This window comes from Camelus dromedarius, chromosome 24, assembly GCF_036321535.1.
Source record: "Camelus dromedarius isolate mCamDro1 chromosome 24, mCamDro1.pat, whole genome shotgun sequence".
In the NCBI taxonomy this organism is placed as follows: domain Eukaryota; kingdom Metazoa; phylum Chordata; class Mammalia; order Artiodactyla; family Camelidae; genus Camelus; species Camelus dromedarius.
Genome location: NC_087459.1, coordinates 735,981 through 749,779, shown reverse-complemented (window position 1 = coordinate 749,779; position 13,799 = coordinate 735,981). Strand labels below are relative to the sequence as shown.

Here is a 13,799-nt window from a genome sequence, read left to right as displayed (position 1 = left end):
TCAAAGTCACAGCAGTAAACACACAACTCTAAGCTGTAATACGTATCATAAAAGGAAAGAATGGGTGAGGATCTGCACAGGCTCCTCTTAGACTGCGGCCTGAGGAATGACAAAGCAGAGGAGAGGAGAGGGACAGACAGCAGCCACGGCGAGGGCTGCCAGACCCAATTTCTGCTTCAAAGAGATGCCTTGGGATGCCGTCCAGGGAATGGACTGGAGGGACCAGGGGAGACACAGAGGCTGTTGGAACTGTCCAGGTGAGAGGCAAGGGCGCTGGGGTCCCAGTGTTGGGAGTTGGGCGACAGAGAGGTGGACAAAACCAAAGTGTGCTCTGGAGGTGAATGGACAGACAGGGGACAGCTGGCCATGGAAGGCATGGGAGGGGAGAAGCAGAGGGCAGGGATGACTCCCCGGCACCTGGTCGAACGATGAGTTGGGGGAGACTGGGAAGGAGCAGACTCGGGGGAGGACAAGGTGCTCTGTCCTATTCCAGCGTGTTCTGGTGGAGAAGCCAGAGGCTCGGGGGCCAAAAGAGCTGTGCTCTCTCCTTGACCCTCCGCTTCCTGGTTTGGGACCTAAAATCACCCAGGGGCAGCGGTGCCCTCACATAGATGAGGTCAACACGCGCGTCATCCCATTTTCCCAGCTGTGCCGTAAGGCGGATCTGGCCAACACTCTGCCCCTGTTTTACAAGTGAGGACCTGCAGCCTTACCTCGAGGATTTTTCTTCTTTTTCTTTTAAACAAGGCTACATGGGGAGTCGGGACATTCTTTTACTCTAAATATTTCCCAGGGTCTGACTCCACATCAGACGGTTCTGAGCATGGCTGGCAGCATTTCTGGGGCCCTGCAGTCTCCAGCTGCCCTGGCCCCATGTTACTGCCCCTTCCTCACTGGAGGATTTGAAAAAGTTAAAAATCACATTCTGCGCAAATATAAAAAGTTGTCAGTGAGTCCTCTCTGTGAAGAAGACACTCTCTTAACAGACGTCCACTGGACCGACGTGAAGAAGTCACCAACACTCCCCACGCCCTCTGCGGAGGCACTGACCAGGACCCAGGGCAAGCTGATGGCCTCCCCGTGCTCTACGCACCCCTGCCTCTCAGGAGTGTCCGTCTGAAGTTGTTCCCAGACCTGTTCACGCTACCACTTATTTTTAAATCACTTAATTTAATTAAACATGAAAGCCAAAGAAACAGGACTATAAAAAGGATTGTTTCCGATCAAACAAAGGTGGATGCTTTGAGAAGACTCAAGAAAGGCAAGCTGGTAAAAATAAAATACTCATGAATTAGGTGTTGGGGAGGCAGGTGTAAAAGATCTGAAGAAAAAGAAAGTAAAAACCTAGAAGAATTCTTCACTTAGAGTGCTTTCTAAGTGATTTTTAACTGACTACTCCACAGGAAAAAATCCAAACGGAGAAAGATACTTATACTGTAGTTGGAAAAAATTAAAAAAGGAAATTGTCTAATTAAACCTTGACCCCATACCAGTATGGACCTAGACCTAAATGTAACAGCTTAAATCATAATGCTTTTAAAAGAAAACACAGGAGGAAACCATCACAAGTTGGGTGTTAGGTAAAGAGTTCTTACACATGGCATCGAAAGCGGAAGTAATAAAAGAAACAGTTGATAACTGGGACTTCATCACAATTTAAAACTTTGGTGCCGCAAATGATATCATCAAGAAAGTGAAAAGACAATCCACAGAATGGGGAAAAAAAAAAAACTGCAAATCATATATTTGACAAGGGACTTGTATCCAGAATATATAAAGAACTCTTAGGACAACTCAACAATAAAAAGAGAAATAACCCTATTAAAAACCAGGCAAAGGACCTGAATAGACATTTCTCCGAAGATTACAAATGGCCAATAAGCACATGAAAAGACGTGCAATGGCGTTAGGTGTTAGGAAAATGCAAATCAGAACCACGAAGAAGTTTCCTTTCACACCCATTTGCTTGGTTATAATCAAAGAGACAGACAGTAACAAGTGTTGAAGAGGATACAGAGAAATTGAGCTCATATGCGCTGCTGGTGGGAATATAAACAGTGCTGCTGTTTTGGTAAACAGTTTGGTGGATCCTCAAATTGTTAAACACAGTTCCTTAAACGACCCAGCAATTCCAATCCTAGGAGTCTACCTAAGTGAAACACATGTCCACACACAGACCTCTGTGTGGACGTTCATAACAGCTTTATTCATGACAGCCAGTGTCCAGATGGAGGGATGTCCGTCAATGTTCAAATGTTCACCAGTGGGTGGATGGATAAACAAAATGCTGTTATCCATACACCGGGATAACTGTTCAGTAAAAAAGGAAAAAAGTGCTGATAGACACTGCAACATGGGTGAACCTTGAAAAGATTACACTAAGCAAAAGAAGCCAGTCACAAAAGACCACAGGTTATTCGATTCCATATGTATGAAATGTCCAGAAAAGGCAAAGCTACGGAGGTAAATTACTAGTTGACTGTGCTGGGAGTGGAAACATAAAGAGACTGAAAATGCATAAAGTTTAGTTCTATGGGGGACGGAGCTGCTCTAAAATTGTGATGTTACGACCACTCTGTAAATCTATTAAAAACAAGCAAAATTTAAAAAGAGTAGATGTGATGGGACCTCAATAAAGTTATTTAAAAATAGAAAAACAAAGGGAAAAGGCATTCAAAACTAAAAGTTCGTTTGTCTCTTGCAAATGCTATCATGGGAACTTTGTGACACTGATTTTTACGGATGATGATAATGAGGAGGGATAAATCATCGAAATTCTTAGTTTAGTCATGGGAACCCTTCTCAAATAGAGAACTGGTTTGGCCTACGTGTGTGGCATCCTTAAAGGCATTCACTTCACTTTCTTCATTATTACCTTAGAATTTTTTGCACCACAACCCTCTTCAAACTTGAACAAACACTCCCAGGTCTACTGTTTCTAGAGAAGTTCTTAGGTGAGACTTGGAAGGGGTGGAGTACGTTATCTTTTAGAGATTTCATTTATTCTTTATATGTGAGAGGGTTGCCAGAAGGATCAAGAGACATTCAGGATTAGTGAATGTAGTTGGCTCCTCTGAAACAGCTCGGGAGGTTTAAAATGTTTAGGGGCATAATCTTTGCAGGTAAACCGCTGAAGAGCCCTGTTCTCTAAGGGGGAAAATATCCAGGGGGTAAAATGAACTGGAAAGACAGATGAGGACCTGAAAACAATTAAGTATAGGTAATTTTGAAAACACAGTTTATCTTGGTATTTCTCCCTTTGAGAATTTCTTCAAAACAGATGTTGGAAACTTCTCAGAGACAATTATTTGTTAGGAGAAAGTAGTCTTAATTAGGATACGTGTCAAGGATATATAATTATCAATTTGTCCAATTAAAATGAATATTTGAACATGCCTGAGGATTGTGAACCTTCTCAGGTGAGACATGTACAATTTATTTTTTAGAAACATCTGTTGACAGAGCCTAGCAGATTGTGTTAACAAGAAATGGATGACTGAAGCCAAGCATCACGAACGACACTCCTGGAAGAAGGGCATGGGAATACTGTTGGGTTTTGGGGGGGGGGGGGGGTTGGGGGCATGCGAATATTGTTACTCAAAAAGCACCAGAGGGGAAACGGTCCTAAAGTAAAGTGCTTGCCATAGACTGACTGTGTGTCTCCCCAAAATTCTTATGTTGAGATCTAACCCCCGCTGTGATGGTATTTGGAGGTGGGGCCTTTGGGAGGTAATTAAGTCATGAGGGCTTAGAAACGGAATTACCGCCCGTATAAAAGAGACCCTTAGAGTGCCCGCTCCTGGCTTCCTCTGTGTGAGGACACAGCAAGAAGACGGTCGTCCGTGAACCAGGAGGAGGGCTCTCACCAGACACCGAATCTGCGGGTTCCGTGACCTTGCACTTCCAGCCTCCAGGGCTGTGAGCGATACATTTCTGTCCAGCCTGTGGTGTTCTGTGACAGTGGCCCAAGCTGGCTACAACAGCCCTGCTTGACTCGACAAGCGTCACTTGAGAAACAAGCGGTTCTGGAGGAGGCTTCCAGTAGCAAGTGTGAGGGTTACCAGGGCTGTGCTTTCAGGCACTGTTGCTGGAGTTAACCAAACCTCTCTGCCAGGCAGTATGTATTTTGGCAAGAGACAGAAAAAGCCAGATCCTTTCCACCCTCTTCCGAGCCTGCTCTTGGGGTAACTCTACCAGCTCACCAACTCGAGTCTCTACCTTCCCACAGAGCCTGGACTGGTGGACCCTCCAAAAGCATCGCTCAAAGTCACCAGCAATGCTAATGGGGAACTAGCTAATGGGGACAAAGTCGGGGACAGACACAGCTTGGGGGGAGACTAGGTGTTCGACACCTAGTAAAGTGAACCCACAAGACTAGGGGCTCTAAGCCTGCCCCTCAAAGGCTGGGCCTCTACAAGCCCTGGGCTATATGACCCATACTGGGCACGCCCGCTGGAGCTACTCAGCCCAGAGAGGAGACCAAGTGCAGGTTATACTTCTGGAGAGGTTCAGGGTCCTTTCCCTCTTCCTAGCTCATCAGTTTATCTTCTAAGTCTCTCTCCATCCCAACCCCACCCACCATTCTTTTCCAGGTGAATGGCCCTGTTATTCTCTGGTCCCACAGCAGCCCTGGGGCAGCTCCAATGGGCTAGGAAGCTTCCCACCTCAGCAGCCCCATGATCGCCACTGGAAGCCCCATACCACCACCACACGCACCATCAACAAATTCGAAGTGAACACTGTGTACCTTGGAAATGCTGCTATCAGACAAGCTGGTGAGCTCCAGCTTCAAATCAGGTTGCACCTCAAGTTCCTCGCAAGCAGAAACTCCTCTGTTGATACTGCTACAGCTAGACTATTCTTTCCCAGTCGGAAATCTGATCATGAGGCCTTGTGTCGTTAGAACCACTTGCTACAATTAGATAATGACAAAACTCCTCAACTGCCCCCTGCCTCAGGCTCCAGGCTCACCCCACACCACACAGCTCAACTAGGGGCTTCATTCACCAACACCCTTCCCTGTCCCGTCCCATGGTGCCAGACTTTCTCCCTCGCTCTGCCCATGGGCTACAATGGTCTTCCCTCCCTTCAGCCCAGGTATGTCATCCTTCAGCAATCAGATGACATACCCCTTCCTCAGGGAAGCCCTCCCTGCCTGGCCTTATTAAAATGTCCCCTCACTTCCCTGACATTTGCCACAGCTGTGACGTGCTGGTTTGTGTGATGGCAGGATGGTGCTGGCCTCTCCAAGTAGTCACGTGCCAGAGATGCAGAATCACATCTGGTTTCCACTCATCACTGCACTCTGGCATCTGACACCATGCCTGGGCCAAGAGAGGTGCTTAGTACATTTGATGAGTGAGCAAATGGATAAAACAATAGACAAATGGATGGACAGACAGATGAAAAGACGGACATATGATGAACAGACTGGTGGAGGGATGGCTTGATAGACAAATGGATGGACAGATCAACAGTTAGGTAGATGAATAGTAGCAGGGAGAGATGGTCAAAGAGCACGTTTGTTCCCAGGGCCAACCCCTCTTCTGAGCTCGCCACCCTATCTTTTCCCTGCTCCTCTGGTACTGCTCTCCAACAATTATACTGCCTTTTGCATTTTTCAACCCCAGATCCATCTCAGACCAATCATGTGACCTTGGGCAAGTCGCCTGGCTTTTCTGACATTGATTTTTTTTCCCACTATAAAGACTGGACAATCCTAAGAGCTAGCTGACCAGGACTGTTTTGAAGATTACATGAGATAATCCACATAAAGCACACCTGATACATGCTGGATGCTCCTTTTGGTCTTACCATCACCATCACTGCTTCAGACCCTTCAGCCTTCCTTCAGCATTGCTCCTCCCTCAGGCTGCTGTTACCCTAAGTCTACCATGCATCACCCAAATGTCTCCAAACAGAACCCCAGCCTAGCTGACTTCACATCCTCACTCTCTACCACTCCTCAAACACCGTGCACCAGGCTTCCCCCTACAACTCTGCTGAAGGTGACGTAACAATCAACCTGCCATCCTTTGCTTGGCTAACATTCACCTAGACGTCTGCAGCATCTGACCCTATGACCCACCTTGCCTTAAGCCCTTCTCCCCAGCTTCGGTACCAAGACCGGCTCCTGGTTTTATCTTCCAAAATTTCTGGTTGTTTCCTGCTCTGAGACCTTCAGTGTGTCTTTTCTTTCTTCCTACACCCTAAACTTTGGCAATATCCTAAGTTCTCTCTCTCTCTCACACACACACACACAGTTCCCTATTCCACACACCTTTCCCTTAGTAGTACCACTGACTATTACAGCAAGACCATCTACTCCCTCTCTATGGATGGCACCCACACTCCCATCCCCAGCTGGGTGCTGCATCCCACAAGTTGCCTCAGATTTCCTGATGGCACCTCGAAGCCACCACTTCCCAAATCAATCCCAGAAAACCTGGCCCTACTCCCTGATTTCAGTTAACAGTCTCACCATTACCCAGGACCGACACTGAAAATCCCACTTACGGCCAAGAATTACTTCTTGTGCCGTAGCTCGATGCCTAGATTATGAGCCCATGGGGGTGTGTTGCTGGCCTTCCCCTCTCCTTTTTCTACTCTTCACAAGGTACAAGAGGGTGCCATGGGAACATAATAAATACTTCTTGAACTGAAAAGAGACACTGCAGAGTAACAAGGACTCCTCATAGCCTTCTAGTGGGAGTATAAATTGGTGCAAGCACTCCGAAGGTGATCTGACAAGATCTAGTAAAGCTGGGAAAGCTCATACCCTACAACCCTGAACTTTGCTGCTGGGTATATGACATGGAGAAACTTCCCCTTGTATCCACGAGAAGACTTGTACAAGAATATTCATAACAGCACAGGTGCCAAGAGTGAAAACCGGAGATTACTGAAAGTCTATTATATCAGGATCATAGCAGGAAATCACTGGCATGCTCAAACTAGGATAATTAAAGGAGTGTTTTTAAAAGGATTATTTAGGATGAGTTGAGTGCAGAAAAATCACAAAGGGCAGTTTCGTAGTTCAACACCGAAAAGCAGAACTACATCTGAAAAGAGGGAGGAAGTGATTACCCAAATCTGATATCCAGCTCAGGCTATCTTTAAAGAAGCAGTGTATTTCAGGTAAGGAACACAGCCAGCCCGAGGCAATCCCACAGGTAATAAACCGGGGAATACACACTCCAACTTTTGCTTCTCCCTTCCTCCAATCTCCAGTCTGGACTCCCCACTGAACTCAACAGGAGGCCAGAGGGCAAGAAGCCCACAGGTGAAGCCCATGGAGTCAACCTCCTGAAGCATAGCTGGGGAGAGAATAGATTTGGAGAAGCAAAGGGAAGACACTCAGACTCCAGCAATAGATTATTAAGTATATGTTAATACAATGGAATACTGCCCAACAGGAAAATGAGCAAACTAGAGCCACCTATATCAGTACAGATAAATCTCAAAACCCTCACACTGGGCTGAAACAGAGCAGAACCCCGCTGGACCCTCCTCTATCATAAAAAAAAAGTTTCTGCATGTCCTCCATTTCCTGTTAGTAGAAAAAGGCTGTAGTCTCTTTTCCCGGACCTTCCCTGAGTTCCAAAGAGCAGATTCAAGCAATTACTCATTAAGGAAGTGAGGGAAAGCAGAAACAAAGGAAAGGCAGACAAGAAACAAGTGCAGCCATGAAACAGTCCTAACTCCTCCTCAAGGGATAAACCTAACAATCGGATACAGATCTTTCAGTTGTTCTGCAGGAACTAAGACCCCCACCCAGGTGAAGAATGGTAACTGAATGTTGAGGCCCCAGACTGGTCAGAACCAGGTTGAGGATTGAGATTCCTGGAACACCACCCTGTTACCTCACCAACAATCAAAAAAAAAGTCATATCCTCTGCAGCCGTCACCCCAAATGTTGTCTTTAAAAACTCGTCCCTGAAAACCAAGGGGAGTTCAGGCCTTCTGAGAACGAACCCTCTCCTTGCTTGGCCCTGCAGCAAACCTTTCTCTGCTCCAAACTCTGATTTTTGTGTTTCGCCTTGCTGTGTGTCGGGTACACAATCTTGGGTTTGACAACAGAGTGAAAGAAGCATATTAGAATATTTAGAGAATGTGCCCTACAACAGGTTGTATTTTCTAAAAATTCACCTCAAATATATTTCTGGCCCCACCTGCTCTTCCAGAACCTTGCCACACACCCTATCCTACCCCCAACAGTTGTAAGGAAAAGAACAAGGCTTTAGGACAGAGAATTACAGGAGAAACCTACTTTAGAAAAGGGTCGCCAGGAAAAACCTGTTTGAGAAAGTGACAGACCTTTGGGGGGGGGGGCAGTAATTAGGTTTATTTGCTTATTTAATGGCCGTACTGAGGATTGAACCCAGAACCTCCTGCATGCTAAACATGTACTCTGCCACTGAGCTACACGCTGCCTTCTGAACTTTAGGTAAGACATGAAGGTGGAGAAAGAGCCAACCCCACTAGCCCAACTATTAGCTAGGTGGGCAGAGAAGTGCAAACGCCAAGGCGCTAAGAGAAAGGACTTGGCCCTCTTAAACGGAGTTTAAAAAAAAAAAACAAAACGGTGAATTAAAAAAAAAAAAATAGGAGAACTGGGCAAGGGAAAGGATGGCTGGCATGACGCAAGAGAAGTGAGCACAAGCCAGATTATGAAGGACATCTGGAGTGACTTCCCTGGGGTGACGAAAATCGGTGAGTTTCCGGGAGGGGATTTGACTCTACGCAGCAAAAGGCTCTAAGAGGACCAAGGAATCAGGAATTAATGTCCCTCTCAATTTATAGTTCGAGGGCTACCATTCACTCAGCACCTAGCCTGTGTCAGACACTGGGTTACAGAAATCCTTTTAATCTCCTAACCCTCCCGTAAGAAGTATTAACAAACCCACTTTTACAGCGAGCAAGATTATCTACGTCCAAAGTCCAAGCATTTAACTCCAACACGACTCTTGACTGCCTCTCCTCTCTCCTGTTCTAATAGGCACTGCTAACATTTTGGTGGATGACTCATAGTAAATAACCATGATCAGGGAGGATAACTACACCGTGGTGAACGACCATAATAAAAAATAACCACATCTAACGTGACCCGAGCGCTTATCCAGCACCACATGTAACCCCGCTCGTATTATTCCCGTTTCACAGATGAGGAAACTGAGGCCAAGACTTGCTGAGCAACGTGGCCAAGGCAGGGCTTGGAAACCAAGTCTAACTGCAGAGCCCACGCTACTAGTAACTGTGCTTTGCTACCTTACTCTAGCTTCTCTCAGGGAACTCCGGTCAAGGCCAGCGAGGCTCCATCACAGGACCGCTCGCCCAGACACCCTTCTTATCAATAGTGCCCCTAGAAGCCCTACTTGCGGGCGGTGCGGCCGCTACTGGAGTCCCCAGCCCCGGGGTGCAGCCCCTGATGGGGTCCGGCTGGAGGCGCGCATCCCAACCAAACGTTCCCCCCTGGCTGAAGGTTCCGCACCCCTGAAATCATTCCGTCCCAGGGCAAAGGGCCCTCAGTACCTGAGGAAAACGCGTCCAGGGTCCTTCCCCGGGCTCTGTGGAAAACACCCCCCGCCTCCACAGCCGACATGCCGAGCGAGTTTCTCGCCTGAGTACACTGCGAGGGAGGGAGCAGCGGGACTCCTCACAGCCCAACCGCCGGGCGGGGCCTGCGGGGCTGAGAGGTGCGCCCTCTGCTCCGGGCGGGGCGGCTGGGCGGGCGCGCAGGGCTCGGTCACTCGGGGCGCCACTAGTGCTGCCTGGGCAGGGCGGAAGCGTAAGCGGCCCCTCTGGGATCGACTAGGGCCCCTGGCGAGTGGAGGCCGCTGTCTGGGCCCTCCTTGCAGCAGGGCGTTTGGGCTAGGGGTTGAGGGGCAGCCCTTCCCGAAGAGTAGGGTTTCCAGATTTAACAAGAGTACAAGACGCCCATTAAATTGGAATTTCAGATAAACAATGAATGGCAAGTGTGACCTATGCAGTACTGGGAGAAGATTATGCTGAAATTTTTGTTTTTATCTGAAATAACAGTTTAACTGGAGGCCTGTTGTTTTATATGGGAACCCTGCCTCAAAGTCAAGAGGACCTGGCCCTGTCCTGTCCTTGAAGGACAGGGGCAGGACATTCCTCCAAGCCACCAGCTGTGATCTCTGACACCTGATTCACTTAATCATAGGTCCATTTGAAACCAAGTCCTGCAAAAGCTGAACTCCCTACTGAGTTTACGATTAATCTCTCTATCTAAAATTTTATTCTCTTTCATGTCCCGCCCCTGTTTACCTCAGGACTGAAAATCATCAAAGGGATGGGGCCGGGGGAGGGGGGGGGTTGAAATCAAGCAGGACCCTATCAGGCCTTCCCAGGTGTAAAAGCTCCTCCATGTACCCCTTTTCTTGTTTGTAGGGAAAAAAAGGCTTTAGCCTTCTAGGCTTTCCCTAAATTCCAGAGAGCAGGCTCAAGCAATTAAAGATCAGGACAACAGAGTCACAGGATTCCTGGTACCTCCTGAAGGGATGTAGATAACAACTTGATGCATATCTTTGAGTTGTTCTGTAGAAACTACAACCCCTACAAGCTGAACACAAGCAGAGAGACACCAGACTAGTTGGAACCAGAAGGTTGAAATTCCAGAAACTGTTACATGTTGCCTCACCACCAACCAATCAGAATGAAGTCTACTTGCTGCATCTTAAGACCCTCTCCCCTAAAAACTTTAAAAACCCTTGCCTGAGGAGGAGGGTATATAGCTCAGTGTCTACCATGCCTAGCAGGCATGGGGTCCTGGGTTCAATCCCCAGTACCTCTATTTAAATAAATAAATATGTAAATAAACCTAATTATCTCCCCCTCAAAACAAAACAACAGACAAACAGACCAAAAAAACAAAAACAAAAACCCTTGCCTGAAAGCCAATGGCGAGCTCCTTGGTGGCACCCTGCAAATAAACCCTGACTTTGCTGCAAACACTCTGTGTCAGAGTTTGGCTTTCTGTGTGCGGGCACATGAGCCCTTGCTGGGTAACACGTTACTGACATCATCGCTCACTAAGCATCAGGCACTGCTCTAAGCACTTTGCAAAGCAGCTCACCTACTCCACTGAACAGCCCTAGGAGAAGGTGCTATCATTAGCTGCATTTATCAGAAAGGGAGACAGATGCCTAGAGAGGTGAAATGGTTCGCACAGGGTGACACACATCCAGGAAAGTAGTGAAGCAGCCACCCAGCCAAACTAGGATCTGTCCAGCAAAAAGCCACCAAACTAAACTAACCCAGTGTTTGTCAAACATGTGAAAAATATGAATTCCAGGGTGAATCTACTGCGTCTAAATCTCCAGAATGAGGATCTGTTCCTAACTCCCCCAGGGGTTCTTATGATCTGCCAAGTTTGGGAAATTCTCTTAACTAGTTGCCTACATCTGAGGCATTATTTTGGTGGCTCACATGACCAGGGCAACTGTCCTCCAATCTTAGACAAGAGGCAGTAAATCATAGTGGTTAAGAATATGAGTGCCGAGGGGTGGGTCATAGCTCAGCAGTAGAGTGCATACTTAGCATGCACGAGGTCCTGGGTTCAATCCCCAGCACCTCTATTAAAAGTAATAAATAATAATTAATTTTTAAAATGTTTTAAAGAATATAAATGCCTAAGAGCTCTGAAGTCAGAAGTGTGTTCCCACTTAGTGGTTGCCTGATTTTGAAAATTACTTAGTTTCTTCAGGTCTCAGTTTCCCTCTCTGTCAACCGAGAACAACAGTGGTATCGAGGAGGCCAAAGCATTGCTGGGAGGCTTGAATGGGTTGGGGCATCAAAGTGCCTCAAACAATAGTTCTAACAGCAAGTGGTAAGCACTCTATGACTATTGGCCACTATTATTATCCCCATTATTAATCATTGTGTCCCTACTCACTGCATATGGCCTAGTCCTGCAGAAAATTCTCAGGAAATGTTCAAGGAAGGAATGAGTGAGTGAGAATCCAAAGTCCCAGTGGCGGCCTCAAGGCCCTGCAAGAGCCTACCCTTGCCAACGTCTCACCCATGAACTTGCACACCTACACACACTCTTCAGATCAAAACGAGGTCTCTCTCATTCCTTCTGTAGCACTCTCCTCACAACCATCATAGCCCTTTGCATGGCTGGTTATTATATGTTTACAGATGTAACTGTTTGTTTAATGTCACCTTTTCCAGTTCAAATGTAAGGTCCAGGAGTGCAGTTACTTTGATTGTCTTGCTCGCCAAGTCAGGTGCTTGAGTAATAGACTCAAAAACAGCTGTTGCATGGATAAATGGATGATGAATATCTTGGCAAGATAATTCTGTTTGGAACCTGGGCGTGGTTGGGGATAGCTCTCTTGGCAGTGATGGTAGTTTCAGAGTTGCATGGGTACCACTTAATGATAGTTACGGCTGCAATTACAACTTGTCCACCACTGAGACCAGCAACCTCTTAGCCTCACTGCCTACCACATCCTCCCCTTATCACTATACAGGTCAGGGCTTCCACTGTCCTCTGGCTGTGCTGTTTTAGTCTGTACACTCTTGTTTTCAGCTGTCTGCCAGGTTTAATGAAATTGAGAAATCTTTAGCCAGATTCATCAAGGAAAAAAAAAGAGAGAGGGCCCAAATAAATCCTAGAAACAATCTCCTGGGACTGAATCAGGAAGAAATAGAAAATATAAACAGACGAATTACCAGTGGTGAAATTGAATCAGTAATTTTTAAATTCCCAATAATATAAAGTCCAGGACCAGATGGCTTCACAGGTGAATTCTACCAAACATTTTGAGAAGAGTTAACACCTATCTTTCTCAAACTAATCCAAAAATTTGAAGAGGAATGAACACTTCCAAACTCATTCTATGAGGCGAACGTCAGCCTGATACCAAAATGAGACAAAGACACCACTGAGAGTGAAAGTTAGAGGCCAATGTCACTGATGAACACAGATGCCAAAATCCTCAACGAAATATTAGCAAACCAAATTCCATGGTCCATTTTAAAAAATCCTACATCGTGATCAAGTGGGATTTATCCCAAGGGTGTAAGAGAATAAGCAGGTGGTTGCCGGGTGTAGGGGGCGGAATATGTGAGGAAGATTGAGAGTTACAAACTTCCAGCTACAAAATAAATGAGTCACAGGGATGAAATGTGCAGCACGGGGAATATAGGCAATAATGGATGATAATTTTGTATGGTGACAGATGGTATCTAGATATATCGGTCGTGGTGATTATTTTGTAATGCATAGGAATAGCAGATCCCTATGTGATACACCTGGAACTAACAGAGTTTTAGGTCAATTATATATATATATATTTTTTTAATTGAAGTATAGTCAGTTTACAATATTGTGTCAATTTCTGGTGTACAGCATAATGTTTACATATACATATACATATTGCTTTTCAAAAATATGGAACGCTTCATGAATTTGCGTGTCATCCTTGCACAGGGGCCGTGCTAATCCTCTTCCAATTTTAGTATATGTGCTGCCGAAGCGAACACTATCTCAATTATATTTCTTTTTCTTTAGCTCAATTATATTTCAATTAAAAAAAAACTCAGCATTGCCCATCCACGAGAGAGGGCTGGAGGGGAGGGAATGCGTATCAGCTAGTGACTATTACGCCCCATTCCCCATCCTTAAAAACGGCCCCCTTTCTTCCCTCCAACCCCTTCTAACAGCTAATCCGAATGTGTTGTTTAGAGACCCAGAGCCCAGCGGAACAGTTCACACCAACACTCAAGGCCCTGGGCAGCTGGGCTTTTATAGTTCTTCTGTCTACTTTTTA

The 13,799-nt window shown here is 46.3% G+C and overlaps 1 protein-coding gene and 1 pseudogene across 2 annotated transcripts in view; both read right to left on the bottom strand.

Annotated features, from left to right (window-relative positions):
* The window catches only part of CPPED1 (calcineurin like phosphoesterase domain containing 1), a 182,282-nt gene extending 172,564 nt beyond the window's left edge, over nucleotides 1-9,718 (bottom strand). For both annotated transcript variants that reach the window (XM_064478173.1, XM_010980031.3), the window contains exon 1: nucleotides 9,532-9,718. In XM_064478173.1, coding sequence (XP_064334243.1) covers nucleotides 9,532-9,601 — 70 coding nt within the window. In that variant the 5' untranslated portion in view covers nucleotides 9,602-9,718. The remainder of the gene's footprint in view (nucleotides 1-9,531) is intronic.
* A 3,696-nt stretch (nucleotides 9,719-13,414) lies between these two features.
* On the bottom strand, nucleotides 13,415-13,512 carry LOC116147268 (U6 spliceosomal RNA; annotated as a pseudogene).
* Between the last annotated feature and the right edge of the window lie 287 nt (nucleotides 13,513-13,799).